At 38.0% G+C, this 25871-nt stretch overlaps 1 protein-coding gene across 1 annotated transcript in view; it reads right to left on the bottom strand.

Moving 5' to 3' along the window:
- Window positions 1-25871, bottom strand: part of SMAP1 (small ArfGAP 1) — a 129875-nt gene that overhangs the window by 9524 nt on the left and 94480 nt on the right. The window contains exon 7 of the mRNA XM_003789680.3: window positions 15382-15472. Coding sequence (XP_003789728.1) covers window positions 15382-15472 — 91 coding nt within the window. The remainder of the gene's footprint in view (window positions 1-15381; window positions 15473-25871) is intronic.

Below are 25871 nucleotides of genomic sequence, written 5' to 3'. Positions count from 1 at the left end.
GATCCTCCATTAATATATATGTGGGGGTTATGTTTTAGAGATTGTTTCAATTCTACCCACCATTGAAATAAATGCTGGTGATTTTTGTTGATACAGAGTCTCACTCTGTTGCCCCACCTAGAGCGCAGGGACACATTCACAGCTCACTGCAACCTCAAATTCTTGGGCTCCGGTGATCCAATTGCTTCAGCCTCCTAAGTACCTAAGACTGAAGACATGCACCAGTAGAGCTGGGGCTAATATTTTAAAAAAATTTTTGTAGACATGTGGTCTCACTCTTTTGCCCAGGCTAGTCTCAAATTCCTTGCCTCAAGTGATCCTCCCACTTTAGCCTCCTAAAGTGCTGGAATTACAGATGTTAAGCCACCATGCCTGGCCAGAGGATTTAAAAAGTCTGGAATGTTGCATTTTAAAGTCACAATAAGGGCCTGACAGGTTCATGCCTATAATCCGAGCACCCTGGGAGGCTTAGGTAGGTGGACTGCTTGAGCTCAGGAGTTCATGACAGCAAGAGTGAGACCCCCGTCTCTAAAAAATAGCTGGGCGTTGTAGCTGGCACCTGTAGTCCCAGGTACCCAGGAGGCAAGAGATTCGCTTGAGCCCACGAGTTTAAGGTTGCTGTGATCTATGATGCCACAGCACTCTACCCAGAGCAAGAAAGTAAGACTCTGTCTCAAATAAATAAATAAAGTCACAGTAAGGAAAAACACTAGAAGAAAAAAATCATTAAATCATTTTTAAAAATGATTCTATAGGAAATGTCCATAAACCTGAACTAAATCCTTTCTTTATTAAAGCCCAGTCACCATTAGTAGTGGCCATACCAAGCCACTGAATTGTACAGAGAAAAGGACTCTGACAGAGCTTTCTACTTAAAAATTCAAAGAAGTTTGTTTTTTTTATGTTAGTGAATCATTTACAAAGTGTAAGAACTGGGAGTTTGGAGTAGGATACAGTGGACAGAGTTTGTAAGCCTGATGCTTCAGTGACTGGAACATCTCATATGATTTTGTTCTGTGGCCTTAACCAAAAAGCAGGTCAGAGCATCACAACTCCAATCTCTTGAGACTCATCTCCTGATCAATCTTCTACTTTAACAATTTATAATTTCATCTGATCTCTCTTACATATACTATACTCTCTTCAAAGTTAAATCAGTCATCTTTAAAAGTCTTTTCAATACTGCATGGGTTGTCTCACACAAAGTAGATACTCAAATACTAGCAATTTAATGGAAGGTCTACTCGGGTGTATTTCCACTACAATCCACAGAAATTCCTAGGTTTCTTCTCTTTTTTCAAGTATAACTATAAAAATTGATCTTTTATTTCCCTATGTAAGCTTCTGTGAATTATAAAGAATTATCATTATTGACAATAAATGGTCACAGTAAAGTATTTTTTCTATTTAATTTATAATAGTCTTTAAAACACAAATTAGGGTGTCAACTGGAAGTATTTTTCAAGTCATTTTTCAGTGAGTTCACATTATCAGAACTGTAAAAAAGAAATATGTTTACTACATGTATATTACCATGTTATGTCTGTAACAAGCACTATGGACCACTGAAAGGTGAAGCAATAAAATAATGCAAATATAACATACGTTGAGATACAACTAACAAAAAGAATTAGGATAAGACTCATACATAACTGATGACTCCATACTGAACCTCAGAGTCAAAGCATTCTACAATAGACATACTCTTATTTGACAATGTGAATGTTACTTTCTTTGCATTATTATTATTATTGCTTAATATTTCGATGCAGTAATCATCTGATTTCTTTTCTGAATGTATTTATCTTCATTCATTATGAGGTTTTTGTTTCCAGTCCTTTTCTTAAACATTGTTATTGTTATTAAATTTTAAGCCTTTTTAATTTTGTGAAGGTAAAAAGTGGAAACCTAATAAACACATGTATATGTAAAAAAAAAAAAAGACTCATACATGAAAGCCATTTTTTTATTTCTAACCCTTTCAAATGTAACATTCATTTTGAAGACCTCTTTAAACAGTTTTTTCCCAGTTCAATCCATATTCCATTTATATGACGTGTAGTACATAGTGTAAATATTGGCCAGAAATAAAGTGATATTTTAAAAGGACAAGGTATTCTAGATTCAAAACACAACTAAGCCAGGCACAGTGGCTCATGCCTGTAATCTATGCTTTGGGAAGCTGAGGTGGGGAGATCACTGGAGGGCAGAAGTTTGAAACCACCCCAGGAAACACAGCGAAACCAGGTGTGGTGGTGCACACCTGTAGTCCCAGCCACTTGGGAGGCTTGCTTGAGCCCAGGAGTTTGAGATTGCAGTTAGCTGTGACCATGCCACTGCATTCCAGCCTGGGTGATAGAGCAAGACCCTGCTTCTAAGCAAACAAAGATACACACACAACTAAGGGAATACCTTCTCTGTGTTATCTATAGCACTTCAATAAAGAAGCCTGAATGATAATGACATGTAAGCCACTAGTGGTTCAACTCATACACTACATAGCAGGGGATGGGGAATTCCATTAACCAGACATGTTTAATTCTATCATATGAATGAGGAAGCACCATATCAACAGAAAATGTAACTATATATATAACTTAAACTTACAAACAGAAGCACATATCCTCCAAAACAAAATCAACTATAACCAAAAGAAAAAAGTAAATAAAGAAAAAGCTGTTTTATAAAGCAATAGCAAACACAATTAGGATACATTTTTGAAAAACAAAACCTTTAACATAAGAAAAACTGTTACATCTGGGGGGAACCCAGAAAGTACTATCAGCTGATTTTCACACGGCACATGCCAGTCTAGTTTACTGCAGACCAGCGCGCCTAGGATGTGCTGTGAGAGACCACAAGGTTCATTCACTACACACACAAAGTGTTTTCATTGCTTTTATAAATCATACATCTTTCAAAAATGGTGCCTATTCTACATAAAATATTCTCACAGAATATGAGCATATTTATACTTTTAAATCTAACCCCATTCAGTATCTAGCGAGTACGTTATCTGTGAAATAATGTACAGCACATTATTTGGTTTTTTTAGTCTTATTTTCCCACTTCTCACCTTTGAAGATCACACATATGACTGATAACTTACTCAATATCACAGAGTATAGCAGAACCACAGGTGATTTTCAACCCGTGTGAGGATTTTAAGTGTGCTGTGAACATTTTTAAAGACCATTTATATGATTTACCAAAGTTCAAAGCACAGTAAGTATATTCTTTTTTTGTACTCTTTTCATCAACATTATTTAAATATACTGAGGAAGTTTAACCATAGGTTGAAAATATGCAATGAGATAACAAAAGTTGAAAAACACTGCCTTACACTGCATTCTTACTCAATTTTCTCTATAAAAGCAACATGTTCTCATAAAAGATTCAAAATATGCAAAACTAAGTAACTAAAAGTCCCCACCATGGATGACAGTGATGGTTGTTCAATAATGTGCACATACTTAATGCCACTGACTATATACTTAAAAATATTTAAGATGGTAAATTTTAGGTGTATTTTACCACAACGTTAAAAGCACATTGCTTTTAAATGTGTTTCTATAGGATCATTCAAAAATAGTCCTCTTTATACAAAACAACACATATGTAGGTGGGGGTTCTGCATTCCTTGATACTGCATGGACCTATAATAACTTACTTATTCAATTTGTGATTCATGGGCATTTGTGTAGTTTCCAGATTTTCACCATTGCAAAAACAGAACTGTAAATAACTACACTCCCTTATCTCAAAGGTACATAGCTCAAATTCTTTCACTGCAAGGTAACGTTACCTGTTTTTCACTGCTGCACCATAAACAGGTTCATTCTCTCATTCTCTGTATGTGCTTTTTAATTACTATTTTAAAATTGACCTCTTAAAATCTCAATCATTTCACACAAACAACAAAGTCTGTTCTCTTTATAGGCACTTACCACATGGTTATAAAGAGAATTAATGGCACTATCATGAAAGTCAACTTACAGTTTAAGTCTTGAGGGGCTCTAAGTCCTTTATGAGACACAGGATGCACCTACTTAGGAACAGGGCTCGTTGCAGGAAGGTTGATACCATTTTCAATTGGCTATACAAGATTATTTTCATACCTCCAAAAACGTGAGATAAGGAATCTTCCCCTGGGCCTGACCAAGGTTTCCTCTATACAGCTGCCTTGTGATGGGCAGAGGTAATTCCTCTATATTCTCACACCTACAACATACAATTTCTTGCCCCTCTTTTTTTTTCTACTCTAGTCTTCTTCCTATGTGATCCCTTACAAATGGGTTCTGGATTTCACTATCATCAGTTTTCTTTGTTACTATAAAAGCTATGCATCTACAGAATTGTTGAAAACCAAATTCTTAATGAAAGTTTAAATGAAAACTATTCAGCCTTGCAAAATCAGTAAATATAAGTTCCCAATGTGTTTTAATGTTTGCTAATTTTACTTACTACATTTGGCTTGCCAAACATTCTTTACAAGGATTGTTTCTATTTATTTTTAAAGGAGTTTGTGCTTTTAATTTTTTGTACTTATAAAAAAACAAAGACTCATCATTACCATCATTATAAATATGACATTTATCCTGGATGTTTATAAAGAATGTTTAAATGTTATGATCCTTCCATTCCAGGAGAGATGAGAAGGACATCTCCTCCCATTAACTCCAGTTATGGAGACTCAGGCACAGAGATTAAAAGATTCCTCAGTGTCTCTCAGGTAGGCAGCAAAACCTGTAGTAGAACGGTCTTCTGATCCCTAGTTTTCCAGAAACCACATTTTACCAAAAATCATGTAATTACAACTATACCTAAATACAAATAAATCACTTAAAATTCTAGAAATTAAAAACCAACTTTCAAATAGTTGATAGTTATTTGTACTAAGTTTGAGAAGTAGTGATTAAGACCATCCAAAAATCACTTGGCATAAAACTCCAGGACTTCTTCATCTTCTCCCCCTGTCCTTGTACCAACCCCAGTGTCTTCTCCATTACAGGGAGGGATACCCGGGAGTGTGGCCATCAACGAGCAAACAGGAGGAGGAAAGCACCTGTGGGATACAATCAGCCCCCCGTCAGTGGAGACTAGCCACAGATCACTAGGAGTTCAATGTACCCTTTTGACCAAGGGCTCAACTAATAACACAGTTGTTGCTGACTAAATAATAGCTCAGAAGCCATACAAGCAACAGAATACAAACAGGCTGAAAATAATTTTTTTTTTTTTACATATACATGTGATTATTAGGTTTCCACTTTTTGCCTTCACAGAAGAAAACAAGTTTTTCAGATGAATAATTTAGAAATTTAGAAAGAATAAAGCTTATTCTAATTAAATAGTGTAAATGCTGCAAATCACTAATTTAAGAACATTTAATCAGCCTGGGCTGTGCCTTGTTTGTGCACGTGCGTGCTTATACATACACATCTACACGAGGGCAAACTTCCTGTTTTCGAGTGCACAGAATGAGCTAAGCGGATGTCTCTGCAGAATCCACCACTGACACAAACCTTCCTGTGGTATTCCTTGCTCAGCCACACAAAGGTGATGGGAGCAGCCAGTAGCTCCCTCTAATCAGTATGCAGAAACAGTAGCTGGTGAACAATAAAAATAATGGCAGATCTAAAGTACAAGAAAAGCCTAAGGCAAATGGAAGAAATTTAGCTGGGGACAACATCATAAAGATGATAATGAAGCACAAAGGACCCCTTGAAAAAGCAGTGAGCAAGCAGAAGAAATCAGGCAAATGCAGTAAAATGAAGAAGGGATTTCAATGTTAAAGGGAAGGCATCAACCTACAACTCTATTCTTTCACTACCTTAAGATTCCAGGCCAGTATTTTACATATACTTGGGAACTGAGCTGGGAGATGAACATTTTAAAATGCACAAATACCAGAAATTGACAGGAAAAGGTTAAAGTGTTTTGAGCGACAGCAATGTTAAAATAGGTGTGGCGTCTTGGATGAACATAAGGCATGCCCAGCATGCGTTCACACTGGCCTACTTCACACCAAGACACAAGATGGCTAGAAGGAAGATAACATTTCAAATATGACAAAAGTCTTGAAGGCCAGTCTCTGTCATCTAGAAATCCTCAATATGGTGAGGAGCCCACGGATTCTATTAACTCTGACTATCCCAGAACTCATCTGAGACAAATAATCTAAATGAGAAACGGTGACCTACTGTATTTTGCCCTGTATAATGCGCTCCTGCATATAATGTGCACCCACATTTTGGGCCCAAACTTTTAGAAAATAATCTTTTAATTTTTAAAGGAGGGTGGGAGTGGCTGCGCAGCGGCCCCTCCTTCCCATGAGGAGGCCTGAGGCTCAGTGAGGGAGAAGCCGGGAGAAACAGCAAGCCCAGGCTGCAGGTGAGATGACTGGAGTGCCCAACCTCCCCTCTCAGCCCCATTCGTCCCCCATCCTCTCGTTTCTTACTCCCATCCATGTCTGTCAGTGGGAACATGGCCACAGCTGCTCCACTGAGAACCCCATGGGCATATTTCCTGGGAAGCTGATATGAGGGGCCCGGGCCAGCCCTGCCTGCCCCAGGAACCTGATGGTAAATTCTGCTCTTTCTGGCTGCCTTGTCTCACGCAGCTGGCCCCATTCAGAGGCCCCCGGACACCATTCTGAGGAGAAAGCCCTCCTGAAGATACCCCAGTGATGTACGGTGCATTTACATTTCTGTTTAGTGACTAGACTATAACCTTCTTGGCCACTCAGTAATATCTGAATGAATGAACGACACCAGCCTTTCCCTCAGGGGACTGGTGAAAATGAGACTCCTGAACCACACCCAAATACACTGAATCAACTTCTCAGGAGAAAGACTTGAGTATCCATTCTATTGACAAGCATTCTAGATGGTTCTTCCTACTGGCAAATGTGGAAAATTATACCAACTCAATACACTGGGGTTTTGGACATGTCATAGGCTCAAAATTGCAATCTACTGGCTCAGGTATCCCCAAGCTTTCCTGCTTTTCTGCCAGGTTCCCTCACGGATGGAAACTTCATGGAGACTGAGGCCCAAGGTCTCAACAGTGGGCCCTCAGTAGAACTGGGTCTCAGAATCCAGGTCTCCCAGACCCCAGCTTAGGGATCTTCCTCTTCAGCAGTATCCTGGGAGTCTCAAAATGGGGCCAGCTGCATGAGGAATGAGGCAGCATGGAAAGGGCAGGGATCTACCATCAGAAGCTGAGGCAGGATGGCTGGCCCTGGCCCCTCACCAGCTTCCTGGGAAAGAAGCCCACCAGGGTTCTGAGTGGAGCGGTTGTGACTATGTTTCCATTGATGGACATGGGTGGGAATAGGAAATTAGAGGATGTGGGGATAAGGGTGTGCTGGGAAGGAACAGATGGGAAGGTTGGGTGCTCAGGTCATCTGGACCAGTCTCACCTGCTACCTGGGGTGGCTCTGGCTCCTCTGCAGGGGCTGCCTCTGCATTTCACACCTCTTGTGACAGAAGGAGGCACCAATGCCAGCCACTTCTGCCCTCCTGTTGCCAAGGTCCTAGTGCTAGCCATCCATCCGTGTTGGCAAGGAGAGGGATAGCACAGAGGAGTGCCATTACCATACTCCAGGGTATTATTTTGTATATGGACACCATACCATTATTGCTTTCTAGAGTTACATTTTTAACACATGAGCATAAATAAAATAATTAAAAAACATTTAGTATAAACTGAACTGGACTATCCATGTATAATATGCATCCTTATTTGTCCAGTATTATGACCAACACTTTACATAAGGTATCTTGATTTAATCCACACACCACTTCAAGGGAATGTCCACAGTAAGCTTAGGACTTCAACAGAAGTTTGACTGGTGCTCGTGGAAAACTCAACTGCTATTAACCAGACTGAGAAATTTTTTCTATTATCTCCATGCAGAAATAGGTGCTGCTTCCCTATCCAGAGTTAAAATAGTTTAAATGGCCAGAGACCTAACTCCTTAGAATAGCACCTTGAGGACAGGTGCTACCCAGCCTGGCCACAGTATTTGACCAGGCTCTGTTCTAAAACCATGAATGACTCCTGCCCACAATGCCTGACACCACCCGGCTGCAGGCCATACCACCCACATCCAGTCAGTCAGGCCTCCTGACTCTGCCTCCCAAATGTTTCTCTAATCCAGGAGCTGCAAAATGGTGGTCTTCCCAGCACCTTCTCCTTTTCACTTTCAGTTTTGCCATGGCATCTAAATGTACTTACAGGCACGTACCAGTATGCTACAGGCTTCTTACGCCCCACTTTTATAACCCAGAGCCCTTTTCCAGTTCTTTCTGCCCTGTCACCAGGAAGAGAAAGTGCAGCTGCCTCCTTAATACCATGGCTGGCACAAAGCAAATGCTCAGGATGTGACTGGGGAGTTGAAATGCTTTCCCAAGAAAAGCAACTAATAGTTAGGTGATCCCACTTTTGTTGGGAAAAAAAGTGAAATGATACTATTTTGGAAAAGTACCAGTGATCTCCTGATTAAAAGTCCTCACACAGCTGATCTTTCCTCCTTGCAAATCTTCTCTCTTGGGAATCTAGAGCCACATGCTTCTGAAAGACCTCACAGCCCTCTATCAATACCCTAAGCTAGCTCCCCTTCTTCACTGGTTTCACAGCTACATCTTTCTTTCTTTTTCTTTTCTTTTTTTTTTTTTTTGTTTGAGACAGAGCCTCAAGCTGCCACCCTGGGTGAGTGCTATGGCATCACAGCTCACAGCAACCTCAAACTCTTAGGCTTAAGCAATCAATTCTCTTGTCTTAGCCTCTCAAGTAGCTGAGACTATAGGCACCCACCACACATCTGACTATTTTTTGGTTGTAGTTGTCATTGCTGTTTGGCAGGCCTGGGCTGGATTAGAACCCACCAGCTCTGGTGTATGTGGCTGGTGCTTTAGCCACTTGAGCTACAGGTGCCAAGCCCATAGCCACATCTTTCACACAACTGTTTCCATGATATCACAACTGCTTCCTGACTGGAAACCTTGGGGCTTCCTTTCTCTCAATCACTAATTACAGTGAGGCTGGGGTTCTCTCTCCAAAACTGAAATGAGTGTCCAGAGTCACTCTGCCCACAGCTTGGTGCCTCACTGAGTCACACCACCCCACAGTACCTGCCGCCTCGCTGGCTGGAGCCTTATTCTACCCTCCTACTGCTCTGTTCCAGGTGTCCAATCACAGCACCTGAGAGATGATCCAAGGCTGTCTGCTCAATGAAGATGCAGATGGATTTTAAATCATAATATGGTCTACAAAGGTAGGGGACTAAGAGTTGCATTTATCTGAATAGTTGTATATCTTTCCTAACTTTAATTGAAAATAAAATTTCAATTAAAAATTTTTAGCATTAATCCAGAATTCAAACTGATTTCTCACAACCATAATCCCATCTCATCCCTCGATGATAATTCTCCAGTCCCCCAGTCTCCAGACAGCAACTTCCTACCCCACTTGCACTGCTGTAAACACACAAAGCTGCACTTTCTGGATTTCCATGAACGCTGCTGGTCCATAATAAATATTAATTGAATTATTCCTTTACTTGAATGTCAGAGGCACTAGCTGGTCATAATCTATTCAAACCAATAATTTTAAAATGTCAAGCAGCAACCTGAAATTTTATGTACTAGTAACCTAGTTTAAGGCAGATTAGAATGTGATAGATGGATGTCTTGCTTTCCATTACCATTTCTGACTGAGCACTGTACACCCTTACTACAATGAAAACCACCCAGTCTAATTCTTCTTTGGAAATCAGTGAGGTGATATTATAGGCAGGGATGAATTTCAAGTGGAAACAGCACTGTTCTCTTTAATTGCAAAACTTAAAGCTTTTAAAATTTTCGCATTTCTCAAAGAACTTTTTGTTTTCTAGTCAAAATATCATTTAAAGTTTTTTTCTTAATAAAAATGTTATTTGGAATTCCTTTATATTAAAATGCATGAATTGATTTATGACACACGTGTTTGTAAATCCAAGTCACAAATGTTTATTGGAAGGATATCAAATTTTTCAAGCTTTATATTGTTCACAAATGTTTCAAAATAAAGTACCTAAGAGTTAGAATTTTTTATTTTTTAATTAACTTTTCTTACTATTAAGTAGGTGGTATGAGGCTAATTTGCTAAAATGACAGACACAAGCTTAAAATACGATCTTAATTCTCTTAGCTCTGTTTGTCCCTCACTTTTCAAGCCCCTACCATGCTGCCTGTCTACTGTACCAGGAGGACAATTTACTCTTGGACATTCCCGCAATCTGGTCAAATTTTGAGCAGAGAATACTCTTAGGAACAGGCACTACCATGCTGTGTAGTGGAAAGCCCTACGGTACCACCAAGCTTTAAGAAGACATCCACATATTGATTTAGAGCTGCTGAGATTGCTGAGAAGTGGTGTAAGGAAAAAACTTTACAGAATTATTTAAAATTAATTAATTATTAATTATTTAAAATCTATCTCTCAAGTATCTCTGTACCATTTTATAGGTCAAAAGAAAAATTATATAAATATGAAACCAAACTCTATAAACCAAATTTCTTTCTCAATGTTTAAAAAATGGTGATAAGCTAAATTTCTGAGGCAACCCAATTTCCTCGGTTCTTTTAGATGGCTGCAAATCCTCCACAGGACAAAGACCATGCTTTGCAATTACTATTCTCATTTGTCTCCCTCTTTCTCTCTCGATGGAAACAGCTACTTGAGGAATAACCCCGAAGGAGTCTTAATCTATGTTACTTAGCATCATCTGAGTCCCTCCTCTGCACATCCTTTCTAAGGCCTATGCTACCTCTTACTGATACTGTCTGACCTAGTGTACAGGTTACAGTCTCAGCACAGGATGGAGTGCAAGCTACCACACGAGGTACTTCTCAAAAGCACACCACTTACTGGTATGTTGCCCATCAACCACAGTAGAGTTCTTATGTCCATTTCCAAAATGAAGATGCTGGAGGTCAGATAAAATCCAGCTGTTACCTCTAAATCCAATGTCCTCTCCTGACATAATTCTGCCATCTATTGGTCTGACATATGGTTCAACATCCACTTTGTGTAGTATGATCTCATTTGCTACTGTTTAAGTTTTATTTTCTACCACAGCTCAACACAGTGTGAAGAATATAAGTCCTAGAGCCAGACTACCTGGTCTAAGTCCTGATTCTAACCTATTAGCTTTGTGACCTCAGGTAAGTCACTTAACCTTTCTGTGCCTTACTTATTTCCATCTATAAAATGGAAATGGTAGTTCACCAACCTCAGGGATGTTGCAAAGATTCAATGAATAAATATCTGTCAGCACTCAAAACAGTTACTGACACATGGTTAGACTTGTTTCTTAACATAACTGAATTAATATCAGAAATTAATTAACAAAATTAATATTTTCCCAGAAAAGTTCCCAGCAGAATTCCATTCCCAGGGTGTGCTTGGTCAGCAATTAGATTACATGACCTCGACTCTATTTGCCAGAGAGGACAGGAAGATAGCATTTGGGTCCTAGTTCTATTGTAAAGAAGTTGTACCTTTAACATTAATCCTTGTTAGCTTTAGTTTTATTGCCTGTTCAAAAAAAAAAAAAAAAGGAAAAGGGGGGCAGTGCACATGCAAATACTCTCTACCCCAAAGACTGCAGTGAGGATGAAAGGTACCTCTGACCGTGGTCACTGCAGACCTGCCAAACCCCATCTCACTGGCTCACAGAACTTCTCACCGGCAAAGCCTACCTCCACTGTAGAGCTTAAATGCTCTATCTTCCTGTCCTCTCCTGCAAACAGAGTTGAAGTCATGTAATCCAATTCTGACCAAGCACACCTTGGGAATTTTTCTGGGAAGATTTTTCCTGAGCAAAGAAACTGGTGAAGAAAAACCATCCTGGTGAAGAAACTGGTAAGAAAAACCACCCTGTTACATCATTCCAAGAAAAATTCCCTCCACTTTTCCCCCTAAACAATCTTGGTTCTCCTTTGAACTGTTTCCTAAAGCTCCCCCATTGTTTAAATGAGAGCTGACCCCAAAGACCCACAGCACTGTGAGTGAGAGAAATAAATGTCAGTTGATATAAGCAACTGAGATTTTGGAGTTGTTTGCCAGGTAGCAATAGCTGACTGATACCAAAAGAGTGCTGGTGCCAGAGCCAAACCCTAAAAGTTATGAGGTTCAAGACAGGGTGATAGAACACAAGGAAACACTCATAGGAACCTGAGAAATGACGATACAATATGCCGTACTGAAAGGGCTGGTAAATAGTGCCCTCCAATAACCTGGATGGCAGAGAATGTATCAAACGAAGTTGTAGTGCAACTGTCCTAGTTGACATAGAGAAATAAATGTTTGCTAGTCATAAGCTCTTGAAATTAGGGGGCTGTTCAAAATGCAGCATTATTGCAACAATAGTTGAGCATCTTAAAGGCCCATCATTCCATTTGTCTACTGGATCCCATCTACTCTATAAGGTACTAGAGGACACTGCTAATAGCAATTACTCTTTGTCCTGAAATTATCAGATAAACTTTTGTTCTGTAGGCCACCAATATTTTGAGGACGTCTGTTACCACAGCATAATCTGTGACACATAAATTCTAGTATGACTGACTGATTTAGCTCACACAGCAGATGCTAAGGGTACTGGTTTCCTCCTATGTCCGCCTGCACTCCTTCCTGGTCATTCTTCAGGTTCCCTTTTTCCCTCCCTGACCTCTATACAAACGTCTGAGTACAGTGGGATGCAGCACCTGAACCTCTCCTCTTGGGTCTACATTCACTCCCTTGGTGAATTCATCCAGTGTCACAACTCTAAAAAACAATTTCATGTTCCCATCCCAGGCCTCTCTCTAAGCTCACAATTCATACAACTTCCTAATTAAGATCTCCTTTATTGGCTCGGCGCCTGTGGCTCAGGCGGCTAGGGCACCAGCCACATATACCTAAGGTGGCGGGTTCGAATCCAGCCCGGACCCGCCAAACAACAATAATGGCTGCAACTCCCCCAAAAAAAAAAAATGGCCGGGTGTTCTGGTGGGCGCCTGTGGTCCCACTTGGGAGGCTGAGGCAGGAGACTCGCTTGAGCCCAGGAGTTGGAGGTTGCTGTGAGCAGTGAAGCCATGGCACTCTACCCAGGGGGACAGCGTGAGGTTCTGTCTCAAAAAAAAAAAAGATCTCCTTTATTAAAATTAGACTTTCAAACTTAATATGACCCAAACAAAACTCCCAATGTTCCATTCAGACTTCCTGCAGACTTTCCCAGCAAAGTGAATTCCAACTGCACCCTTTTGATGGCTCAGGGTAAAAACATGTTGGGCCGTCCTCAATTCCCTCTCTCTTCTCATTTCTCATATTTGATTGATGCCACCACCTACTCTAAGTTACCATCATTCCTTCACTTATTTACCATAATGATTTCCTCACTGGTCTTCCTGCCTCACCCTGCTACCATCTCTTCTTAGCACCATAACCATGATAATTCTTTAAATACCAAAGTCAGAAAATTATCTTTTTGCAAATCCTTCCCATGGGCTTGAGATCACTCCGAGTAAAAGTCAAAGTCCTGTCACAAGATACCTGCTTCCTCTTTACCCCCCTTTCCTCCCTAGATCAGTCCCCTCCACCTCTACGTCATCCTTCCCAGAGTGTACCCATGAACACTTCAAGTGGGCAGCTACTAAACAGCCTCTCGCATTTGCTGTTCTCTCCTTGGAATGCTCTTGCCCAGGGATCCAGACCTCTAGATCTTCATCAGGTCTCTGTCTCAGTGAAATCTCAGTGAGCTCTTCCCTATCTACCCTATTAAAATTACAACTACCTATTTTTGTTTTCCTTCATCTATACCAATTACATAAATAAGCTACAATACATTTTACTTATTTATTCACTGTTTCCCCAGACAGAATAAAAGCTCCCGGAGGGCAGGGATTATTATCTGTACTCTTTCTCCTTTGTGCCGACAATGGTACCTCGACACAGAGTAGGCACTCGGTATTTGCTGAATTAAAGAATGAAGATGCAGGATAAGAAGCAGGTCTAGTTTATATCAGTTACAAACTATTTTCATAACAAACCAGGGACTTAGACTAGAAAAGAAATGTGCAGTGAAGACCAAAATATATAGTTTTATTAAGATACTTTTTTACTCTCATAATAAATCTTTTTATCTTTTTTCATTTGCAGCAAAAGAAATAAAATTAAAAAATTATGAGGCCTAGAATTCAACATAATTATATTTAGAACACCTAGACCAAAGCCTTATTTTCAAAATTATAGTTATAGTTATTTTTCACATTTCCAACCTACTATTTTTAACCACCATACAATTTTACTTTCAGGAAGTATATTTGTATGACATACCAACTTCCTAAGAAGCGAAGAAAACATTCAACTATAATTCTTTAAATAAGAAAAAATTTTTACTCAATAATACCAATTTTTTTTGAAAAGCAGTATACGAAATTTTTTATCCATCAACTGTCTTTCATTCTTTTACTTTAGTTGTCAGTATTTCTCCAAGCTAAGAAAATGTTATTTTTTTCTGCAGTTTTTTTTTTTTGGCCGGGGCTGAGTTTGAACCTGCTACCTCTGGTATATGGGGCCGGCACCCTACTCCTTTGAGGTGCTGTATGCTAAGAAAATTTTTTTAATTAATTCTTATGCAAAGTTGTCTCATACTACATTTCAAAATAACCATTTATTAAGCTGATTCTTTTAGAAGAGGAGAAAAATATAAATAAGAGCTAACAATATTTATAGATAAGCACAGTATAAACAACCCTTGAATGAAAGTCTATTTATTCATTACAAAGACTACATATATCTGTCAGCCATGAAAATAAAATTAAATTAAAATGAGTGCTGCTCACTGTCATCAGATGTATGATGTAAATCTAGTTATGGGTATAACATGCTGCTTCAATTAACAAAAGTTGAATTTTGTTTATAAACCACCACATTTTACAGTAACCCAGAATTATTGTATTAAGGAGAAAAATCCCTCACAAAATTAAAAGGGGGAGGGGAAGAAAGTAAGGGCAGGAGGGAGGGGAGATGAAGGGAGAAAGGAGAAAGAGAAAATAATCCACTCGTTAAGTGCTAAAGTGTCACATCTGCCAAGCCTCTGAAGATTACTTTGATATATCCTTTTCCCCAAGGAACTCATTACTTGTAGTCAGTGAAGACAGTGCTGACAGAGACTGGCTCCCTTATTAAAGACTTCCTTTTTGTGGGAACTCAACAAACTAATCATACCATTTTCAAATTCAGTTAATAGGTATCTTTCAGCATATTGATGATAAAGCCATTATATTCAGTTCAAGTAAAAGTTCAATTGTTTTGTGACTCTAAGGATGACTGTTACCTTTTCTTACTTACCGAGTCCTAAAAGATCAACCGTGGGCTCTGCAGCTTTTTTAGGGCTGGTACTTTTTTTAGGCTCCAGTTGCTGATCTTCCTTCTTCTGTAGCTTTAAAGTAAATAACTGGATTTACTAAACAAGTCTTTTAAGCTAGGGCTAATTACACATATATTTGATTAAAGTAAGTATAATGGAGCATACGAAACATAGTGTAATAAGCCTAGGACATTTTTTGTTATACAAACCCAAGTACCCATGATCGTAATGATCTTATATATACTGGACACCAAAATAGTAAATATACAATTTAACTCTGTACCTTAAGTGAGACAACACCATACCAAGAAAAGCCTACAAAACTATTACTTTTTAAATGGAATATTCTTACAGTTCTCAGGAGCCCATCATTTCTCAGCCTTTTGGCTAAGATCAAGTGTACAGTTCTCAGGATCCCAAGTCACAGCTACACATCCCAAACTTTCTTTTTCTTTCTCACAAAGACATTGTGTAGGGCAAAATGAAAAGACCAACAACTACTAGATTCTCAACTCTGAAGCTTATTCTCTTAAATTAAGAACATAAAACATTTGCTCATTCACTCATCCATTGTTCTATTCCTTCAAGATCACTACTTCTATAACCAAAAAAAGAATTCACAACTTTGTTGGTATAGGTGTACACTTTTTGTTAGCTTTTTTGTATTACAGATAAACAATTTCAGAACATATATCTCCCTTACTTGTTTTTTGAGAGTACTATCTCCTCAGAATTATTTTTTAACTAATTAACCTACCATCACAGACACTGATTCTTTTATAACTCTCACAAATACAGAATTATTCACCAGTAACTATATGTAATTTCCTTAAGTTTAAAAAAATTCACTCCACATTCTCTATTCTTTCACTTTTTATCTTATATTAATAGGTTAAGATTTATCCACCTTAGCAAAACAATTTCAAAAAAAAAAACCCATTGCTTGTAGTAAATGAAACAATTCTTTTCAGCTGATGAAACTGCTAGAACTTTTATTCATTTAGTACTTACTTATTAGATAATCGGTGTTACTATAAACACTCAAATCTGCAAGGGAATCTGAGATCAGTTGGGTAAAGCACGCAAGCCTCTAATGTTCCAGGGCTGGATATGAGCAGCTGCCTGAGTTCCGTGTTTCTGTTCACATCCCTGTCTGTACAATACTCCGGAGAGTGTCTTATGCTTAGTGAGCACTTAAAAAACCAAATCATATTTAACTTGATTTAAAATCAGAAAACTTTAAAGTTGAAAATAAACGTAGATAATCTGGTCAAATTCATTCATCTGCAAATTAACTGAGGCGTAGCTATTATCTCCCAATAAGACTAGACTACTAACACTCTTACTTTCTCTCACTAAAATGTACAAGTCTTTTATATTTTAGCGAATCTTTTTCCATGGAAAGAAGCATAAAACAAATCATACCTGTGAGGGTTCCTTTCCGTTCACTTTCTATGCTCTAATAATCTAGAACCTTCATTCTAAAGCTAAAAAGATTTTTTTTTAACTTCAAATCCAAATTCCAGTTTATAAGGTTATTTTACCACCAATTAGAATTACTTTTTGAAAAATTGCCTTCACTGTTTGAAAAGAGGAGAAAATGCCAGATCAAACAATGCAAAGGTCTTCTAGAGATACTTTCAGAACTACTGCAATTTGGAAAACATCTTCCAGATGTACACACATCTATCTGTATCCTAAAAGCTTCATTTTTTCCTCAGATTTTGATTGCATCATAGCTTAAATGGGTGTCCATTAACCATTTCCATAGGAAACTGTGTAATAAAGAATATATGTATGTATAGTTGTACAGGGTAAAGACAACTTTCAGGCAAGAATAAGGGAATACCCTAAACAGTTTACCAATGCAGGTGTAGGCCACTTGTGGTTTTCAGAATGTATTTTATGGACTAGAATTACATACTATTCTGGCACATAAGAAAAAAAAAAAAAGAAATAGGATAGAAAATAGAGTTGCTGTACAAAGTAAAGGTAAATATCCAAAATTAGTGTTTTGTACATTTACATGCGCACGGGAGCATGTGGTAGGTTGGGAAATACTGCTCCTCAGACAGTCTGTTCCTTTGCTCCTACAATGGGTCAAATGATGAGTGAGAAATGCCTATGCCCTAAACTTCACTGCAAACAGAGTTGGCTGTTCTACAGGGACTGTAAAACTTCTGACAGTTTGTCTCACAAATCAAACAAACAAAAGGGTTGATCACTTTCAAAGTTACTTTTTATTCCTCTATCTTCATATCTTGCTGAGGCGATAACCTGAATACATGGATGTGTGACAAGGTAATTTTAGTTTACTCCTCTGTGTCTTTAACGTGATCCAATAATTTGTGAAAGCTACAAATATGGAATTCAGATGACATTCTTCTTTACTCATAAATGTAAACATAGGAAATTAACCTCATTTTTATTTTGAAACATTCAAGAGCAGATACATCAAAGCACCGAAGTACATAAATAAGGTGACTCTATATAATTCTATATAGAGCAATAATCTTTTAGAACTGAATATCCATTAAACATTACTAATTTTCATAAAATTTTTTGAAATGACTTTCTAATAAAATTTGGAAATTAATTTATAATAATTTCTACAGCTATCTGTAAAATGGTAAGGAAAAAGCATTTATTTTCCTAGTCCTGGATGAATAATAATATCTAAAAACATAGACTCAAGGAATGCTATGGTTTGAATATGTCCCCAAAAGTCACGTGTTGGAAACTTAATCTCAATGCAACAGTGTTAGGAGGCAGGACCTAGTAAGAGGTGATTAATCATGATGGCTCTGCCCTCATGAATGGATTAACGACATCACCACAGGAATAGGTTAATTATCAAGAGAGTGAGTCCATTATGAAAGTGAGTTGGGCCTCGTCCTCCTCTCCCACGCCTCCACCAGGGGATGATGAGTAGGAAGGCCCTCACCAGATGCCAGAACCATGCTCTTGGACTTCCCACCCTCAAACATTTCCCAGAGTAAACACTTTAATTAACAAACACAAGTATAACAGAGTATGCCTCCCTGACAAGCTCCTCTAAAATAAAAAAATCTTCAAGAACATGTCTGTTTTTTCCACATTTTCCTATCACACAACTTGTTATATTTATCATATATTTTCAAGATATAAAGGCAGTAAACCTTAAACAAACATACAAATACATAAACCATTAATGTGTACAGCATACCAATTCTGTTGTCCAGCATACCAATTCTGTTGTCCTTGCTCAGAACCATGAGCCAAATACACTCCTATTGGTTATGAATTAGTCTGCAGTATTTCGTTTGCAATGCAAAACAGACTAAGACAAGGGCTAAAAAATAATCTTTGCATATATCCTGCCATTATAAGGATTCAAAAAACCCTAAAATATGCAATCCTCTAAAACAGACAGACATATAGATTCAATGTTTAAAAAATTACTAATAAAAAATACGTGTTACATCTTATTACATTATATTGTACATTTAAACCTAATACTATCACCATTAAATAGAGGGGTCAGAGTTTATTTCTAAAAAAGGATTCCCTTCAGCCATTAAATCATGTCCACTGCTAAGACTGCCTAATACTGTCATATTATAAAAGCAGCTACCACAGCCACCCAGTTTTTTAGACCTTCCTTCCTTCCTGAGAAGGAAGACCATGGGTGGGCTCAGATATTGGCCTAGACAGAGACAACTGAAATGATAAATCTCCCTTCTTCACCATATTGTATAATCCAGCATTTTAAAAATCAAACATTTAAAATTAGTCAAATCAAATTTCATAAAAGAAGATAGGAAGTTCAGAATAATTTTCTTCTTGTCCCTCATTATAATGTCCATACAACAAGGCACTGGTAGCCTTTAAATACCCTGGATTAATCAAGAAGAAAGCAGCAGTACCCTGTGTTCACACTAAAATCCCCCATCTCGTGGCCACTCAGAAGTCTGCCTTGTTTCTAAAGCACAGCGCATCTGTTGCGCTCTTTCTTTAGTTATAGCATACATCACGGCGTTAACGTCAGAGAAAAACTGTAAGCAGATTTCCAAAATGTATTCCAATTAAACACTCTGATTAAAAAATGTACATATAATGGATTATGCCCTTCTGACAAGCTCCTCTAAAATGAAAAAATCTTCAAGAACATGTCTGATTTTTTCCAGGTTTGTCTGTAACACAAGATGTCAGATTTATCGAAATTTTCAAGATATAAAGGTAGTAAATTTCCAATAACATATTTATACAAACCATTAATCTGTACCTTTGCTTTATGGAAAACCAATTCTGTTGTACCTTGCAAAGAATAACAGATAAAACTATTTAAGATATTTGAAATACAGCTGTCATATAAATATTTAATATGAAGTACATAGCTTAAAGCTTAAAGTCAAATTTTAGAAGACTGATGAACAAAAGTGGTATTATCTTGTTAGGATTTGTGGGCAGGGATTATTAAAATGTGGTAATAGTAAATCAATACCTTGATGACCACATCTTCCCTCATTAACTGGCACCATTTTTCTATTTCACGTTAAGCTTAGACAGAGACAGCAGCATGCACTGAAACGCTCCACTTTAAATTCGCCTGCTACTAAAAACATCACTGAGGGAAGACACTTTAAGTGAGGAATGCAGTTGACTGTGAGTGGATAAAATTAGGCTACCTATAATTATGTAAAATTTTTTAACGAGCCAGAACATGGGTCTGGTTAGATAAAGCAATTTTACAAAATGTAATTTCCTTAGATTCATACTGAGCAGATGTCTATTCAAATTATTAAAGATTTTATTAGCAGAAATGTCACTCGCCAATCTTTTTGTGATTCATAATGCTAGTCCACAGAATATAACTGTATCAAAAACCATTTAGTTTCCAGCTCCCACGTTTAGCACCATTTCCTATCCCTTTAAATAACAGACATAACAGCTGAGCCTCTAGAATGTACTTAAGTATTCTTTAGTTGGCTAGTTAATGTACAATGGCATATATATTAATATTATAAGAATAGGTTTTTATTATATTCTTATTACTATTATGAGAATAGAACTTTTAAGTTCTAGAGATAAATACTAAAATTTTTCTTTAAAAATTAACTACAACTCTCCTTGTAACTTAATCAGTTTCTTTTAACCTTCCTAGGATTGTATGACTAGAAAGAAGATAAACTTGTGTGGTCATCTCATTCCTTACGTACATTAAACTGGCGTGATCTGTGCAAAGGCTCCAGAAGCAGCTATAACCACAGAGGTTAATCTCCTGACAGAATTTCTTCTCCTGCACCATGATGCCTTTTGCTGAATAATTTCTATTTATCACAAACTAAAGTTAAAAACAAATATTTACCCAATGCTTAATAACACATCCACATTATTCTTAAAATGATATAAAAATCCCAATCTGACAGAGGGTCAGGGGAAGTATGCAAATAATTTTAACTGAAGGTGGAACACAAGGACCCCATGAAAGGTATAGGAATCTTTTAAGTTCAAAGGTGATAGTGGTCTTGGATTGATGAGGTTATAAAAGTAGTGACATTAACTTTCAGGAGTGCAGGAAGAGGAGGGAGGAGTCAGTAAGGAGCTGGCCAAGATACCGTGTGAGGAAAACTGAGTATGGGCGGAGGAAAGGGACTGGATGAGGGACGGATCTGACTGACCTGTGGGTCTACATATAATGAAGTAATGAAAGATATATCTGAAAATTTTTATTCAATTTTACTTTTTTACAACATAGAAGGACGTAAATAGCTAACAAGAGCTATATTCAGATAGTATTCAGGATTCAGACAGAACACAGATTTTCAAAGGAAGCAGCGAAAAAAAGCGATTGCTCCTGGGGAAGTGGGTTCTGCAGAGTCTCTTTTCTTCTCTCCTATTCTTTGTAACAGACACCACATTAAACCTAGAGCCACACAGTGTACGGTTTCAAATTTACTTTTTACTTGAATTGCATTTTTATGGTTCAATTTAGAACTGTATCTGCACTTTACTTCCCTAATCATACAGACATCTTTCAATAAATGTTCTCCATAAGGCCTAAGGACACTCTTGTCTCAAGCGGTATTTCACTGGAATCAAGAAATATCAAGGATTTACATAAATCCTTTAAGATATTTAGTCAACTCATAATGTGATGCATAAAACACCAGTGTAAAATTTCTCTTATATTACATTCTCTGCAAAAAATTTTTCGATGTTACATAATCTGTGGATATGACAGCACATTATATATTTGGATAATTCCAAACGTTAGAAAGTTTCCTGTTCACACAACTTGTAACATCCATTCACTTATCCATATTTTCCATGTTATACAGCCATGCAGATAACAAATGAAGGAATAAATGTGTGGAGCTCAAACTCTCAGAAATCACAGCAGACCACAAATTCATACCAAACCTTTTGGTCATCTAAAATCCCCTGATATTTTCTTTTGTGTTATTACATTTAGGGCAGCTGAGCTTTGGGTGAATTTTAATCCAGAATATTATATCTAACTAATTTGTTGATATTTAATGTTTAAGACCTTCTAGGGAATTTATTATTTTGTCATTCAATGTCGTAACTATTAGCCAGGCATAATGGAGTGTGACTGTAGTCCTTGTTACTCAGGAAGCTGAGTTGGGAGGATCACTTGAGCCCAGGAGTTTGAGGTTGTAGTGAACTATGATTATACAGCACTGCAGCCTGGGCAACAGAGTGAGACTCCCTCCATCTCTTAAAAAAAATAAAGAAGTCTTAATTCATTTTTATTGCTTGGTCATTTGAAATTCTGAACAATAAAAAAAAAAATTGAACAATATGATACTGATGTACTCAGTTAATAAAAATGCTGAAAAAAACCAAGTCCCAAAAGAAAATGGAGAATTCCCCGTAAACTGGCATTAATTCTGTTAACTAAACTTCCTGTGCACAGCATTCCAATCAGCTCACAATCTACCCTACTATCTCATAATCAAGTCCACCTGACTACATCTTGGCCAGAAGTATATCTAAGAATTTCACCAATAAACAAGCATAGTCTGACAGGAACTGTTCTTAAGGAATACATGAAGGCAACTAGTGGGTGTTAGTAAGGATTCCTTTTCAAAAGGAATTTAAAAATCCATTTGAACTTTACATCAAATCTATATCAAGCTTGATACAGCATTTATAATCTACTACATTTTCCTTCTAAAAATCAGGACATTTGTCCATGTGTAATCTTCTGGCTCCTTACTTTGTACTGTTTTTCAAAGAATGACCAATAGTGCTTTGAAAATGGGTCTGGAAAGTTGCTTTTTTTTTTTTTTTTTTGACAGAGTCTCACTTTGTCGCCTTTGGTAGAGTGCCATGGTGTCATAGCTCACAGAAACCTCAAACTCTTGGGCCTAAGCAATTCCCTTGCCTCAGCCTTCCGAATAGATGGGACTACAGGTGCCCACCACAACGCCCTGCTGTTTTTAGAGATGGGGTTTCGCTCTTGCTCAGGCTGGTCTAGAACCCATGAACTCAAGCAATCCACCCACCTCAGCCTCCCAGAGTGCATGGATTACAGGTGTGAGCCACTCACTGTGCCTGGCCCTGAAAGTTTCTTATTATTGGATACAAATGCTGAATACCTGCACTGGTAAGTTTCCTCAATATTTATTTTGCAACATTTTTGTGTCCCTTTCACAGTGGCGGGCACACAATAAGTGCTTCATAAATGGTAGCCAGTAGTGGCAGTGGTAGCACATTCTACGGCTATGTGCCAGGACTGATAAACAGCAGGAATACAGAGATAAATATCACATGGTTCCTAATCTTAAGAAGCTCATACTCTAGTCAAGCAAATGAACACAAACGAATGCACTTCAGTGTGGGTCAGCACATGATGGAGTTAGAAAATAAAATAATGCTCTTGGAAGTGCACAGAAGTAGCATGCTTATTAGAGTTAGCATGTTGTCCAAATGATGAGATGACCACACGTCCTGGTTTACTTGGGATAATTCCAGAGATTCCTGTTATAAGCCAACTTAACTGTCTGTTAACAATATCCACTTTCACTCTTAAAAAAGGTATCCCGTTTGAAAGAACCATCATAATTATATTTAGAGCCTTTGAATTGAGATGGGAATTAACTACAAGTACTCCCGGATTTAGGTACAGATAAATTTCTTCCTTCTGGCAATGGTAAGATCCTTGAGGACAAAAAGATCTCTTTGAAGCTCAGTAAGATTTTTTTTTTATTTCTTTGCTAATTTTTTATTTGTATTTCTTTGCTTTTATTTATTTATTTTTTTAAGACAGAGTCCCACCCTATGTCCTGAGCAGAGTGCAATGGCGTCATACCTCACTGCAACCTCAGACTCGGCTGTGGGCATCCTGCTGTCTCGGCCTCCAGGAAGCTGCTGGGATTACAGGTGCTCCCCATGGCATCCAGCTGGATTTTTCATTTTTTTATGAGTTGGGGGTCTCACTCTCTCTCAGGCCAAGTGTCAACTCCTGAGCTCAAGCAATTCTACCTCCTCAGCCTCCCACAGTGCTGGGATTATAAGCATGAGCACCAGCAGCAGCTCAGTAAGATTTTATAGATTGCATGAAAATGCTGGTCAACCTTTCACTAGTGAGTTGGCAAGATTTTATTTTTAAGTCAACGGAAAGAATGGCTGGTCCAGCATATGAAAGCTTGCAAATTCTCACTCTATTTTAACAAGAAGTTTAGCAATATGAAAAATAAGCACCTCTTTTTAAGTCTTCTCAGAGAAATGAGCTCATAGGCAAATTGCAGCCCCCAAAACAGGAGAAATAGGCAGATACGTAGAATCACAATTTATAAAAGTAGAAACCCAGTACCAGGATGGGAAAACTTGAACTGTAATTGCTAAAATGCTAGAGGCTCAGTGTGGACAAATCTGAGATAAAAACTCCAGGGGTTCCATTCATAGAGTGGTCCTCATAATTTTGAGTGTCACCTCCAGGAGCTCAGGCAGGTTTTCACAATGAAGATAAAGGAAATATCCTTGGGCTCTGGCAGGAAGAACTGACAAATAATTACAGGCAGCCCTCCATATCCATGGGTTCCACAACTGTGAATTCAACCAACTGAGGATTCCAAATATTTGAAAGAAATAAAAATAAATAATAATATAACAGTTAAAAATACAAATTAAAAAGTATCATATAAAATTTTGTGTATAGCATTTACACTGTATTAGGTATTTATTATAAGATCCAGAGAAAATTTAAAGTATATGGGAGATGTGCATAGGTCACATGCAAATAACCACACCATTTTATACAAAGGACTTGAGCATCCGGGGATTTTGGTGTCTGTAGGGGTACCCTAAAACCAATTTCCCACAAATACTGAGGGACAACTGTTAGAGCAGGATGGCTGCCTGAGGTAGTTGCTAAAATAACTGAAAAGAGCTAGTGAAGTTTTAGCAAATAAAAGAAAGTTTATTAACAACTTGCACAGCAAGCCAGGGTCTGGCCTAATGACTGCAGGCTCTCTGGAAAGTACAGTTTTGAGTTTTATACACAACTTTAAGGAATACCAGCTGTTTCGTGGAAGTGTCCCAGGGTCTTAATTAATTCTGTTTTCCAAACAATCTGCCTACAAGGTCTTGAAAACAATCTATCTGCAAGGCCTTAATCAGCCTTATTCCCATAATAGCCAGGTCATCCTGTCCCAAAGCAATCTAAAATCTAAATGCCGAACATAACTATATTCTGAAATTTGACAGAGCATTCTGGTTTTTTTTTTTTTTAGTAGAGACAGAGTCTCACTTTATCGCCCTCAGTAGAGTGCCATGGCATCACACAACTCACAGCAACCTCCAACTTCTGGACTTACGCAATTCTTTTGCCTCAAGTCTCCCGAGCAGCTGGGCCTATAGGTGACCACCACAACACCGGGCTATTTTTTTCTTGTTGTTGTTGCAGTTTGGCTGGGGATGGCTTTGAACCCACCACCTTCAGTACATGGGGCCACCCCTGCATTCTGTTGTTTTTTTTATAAGGCCTGCCCTAAAGAGAAATTATTCTACCAGATCCGAATCTATCTGGGTTTTTATCAGAGCTTAACCTACCCAGAGGAAGGGAAATACCCAATTCCAGCCCCTTCCAGCCATCCTGTCCTACCCAAGGGGATACAGGACAGAGGGACTTGTAAAATTCATAGGCCGAAAGGATGTGAAGGATCTCTATAAAGAGAACTATGAAACTCTAAGGAAAGAAATAGCTGAAAATGTTAACAAATGGTAAAACATACCATGCTTATGGCTGGGAAGAATCAACATTGTTAAAATGTCCATATTACCCAAAGCAATATAATTTTAATGCAATCCCCATTAAAGCGCCACTGTCATATTTTAAAGATCTTGAAAAAATAATACTTATACTTCATTTTATATGGAATCAGAAAAAACCTCGAATAGCCAAGACATTACTCAGGAATAAAAACAAAGCAGGAGGAATCACGCTACCAGACCTCAGATTGTA

The sequence above is a fragment of the Otolemur garnettii genome, unplaced genomic scaffold, assembly GCF_000181295.1.
Source record: "Otolemur garnettii isolate 467f Iridium unplaced genomic scaffold, OtoGar3 scaffold00035, whole genome shotgun sequence".
NCBI classification, from domain to species: Eukaryota; Metazoa; Chordata; class Mammalia; order Primates; family Galagidae; genus Otolemur; species Otolemur garnettii.
The sequence above is the reverse complement of the archived record's forward strand: the minus strand, read 5'-3'. Positions and strand labels throughout refer to the sequence as shown.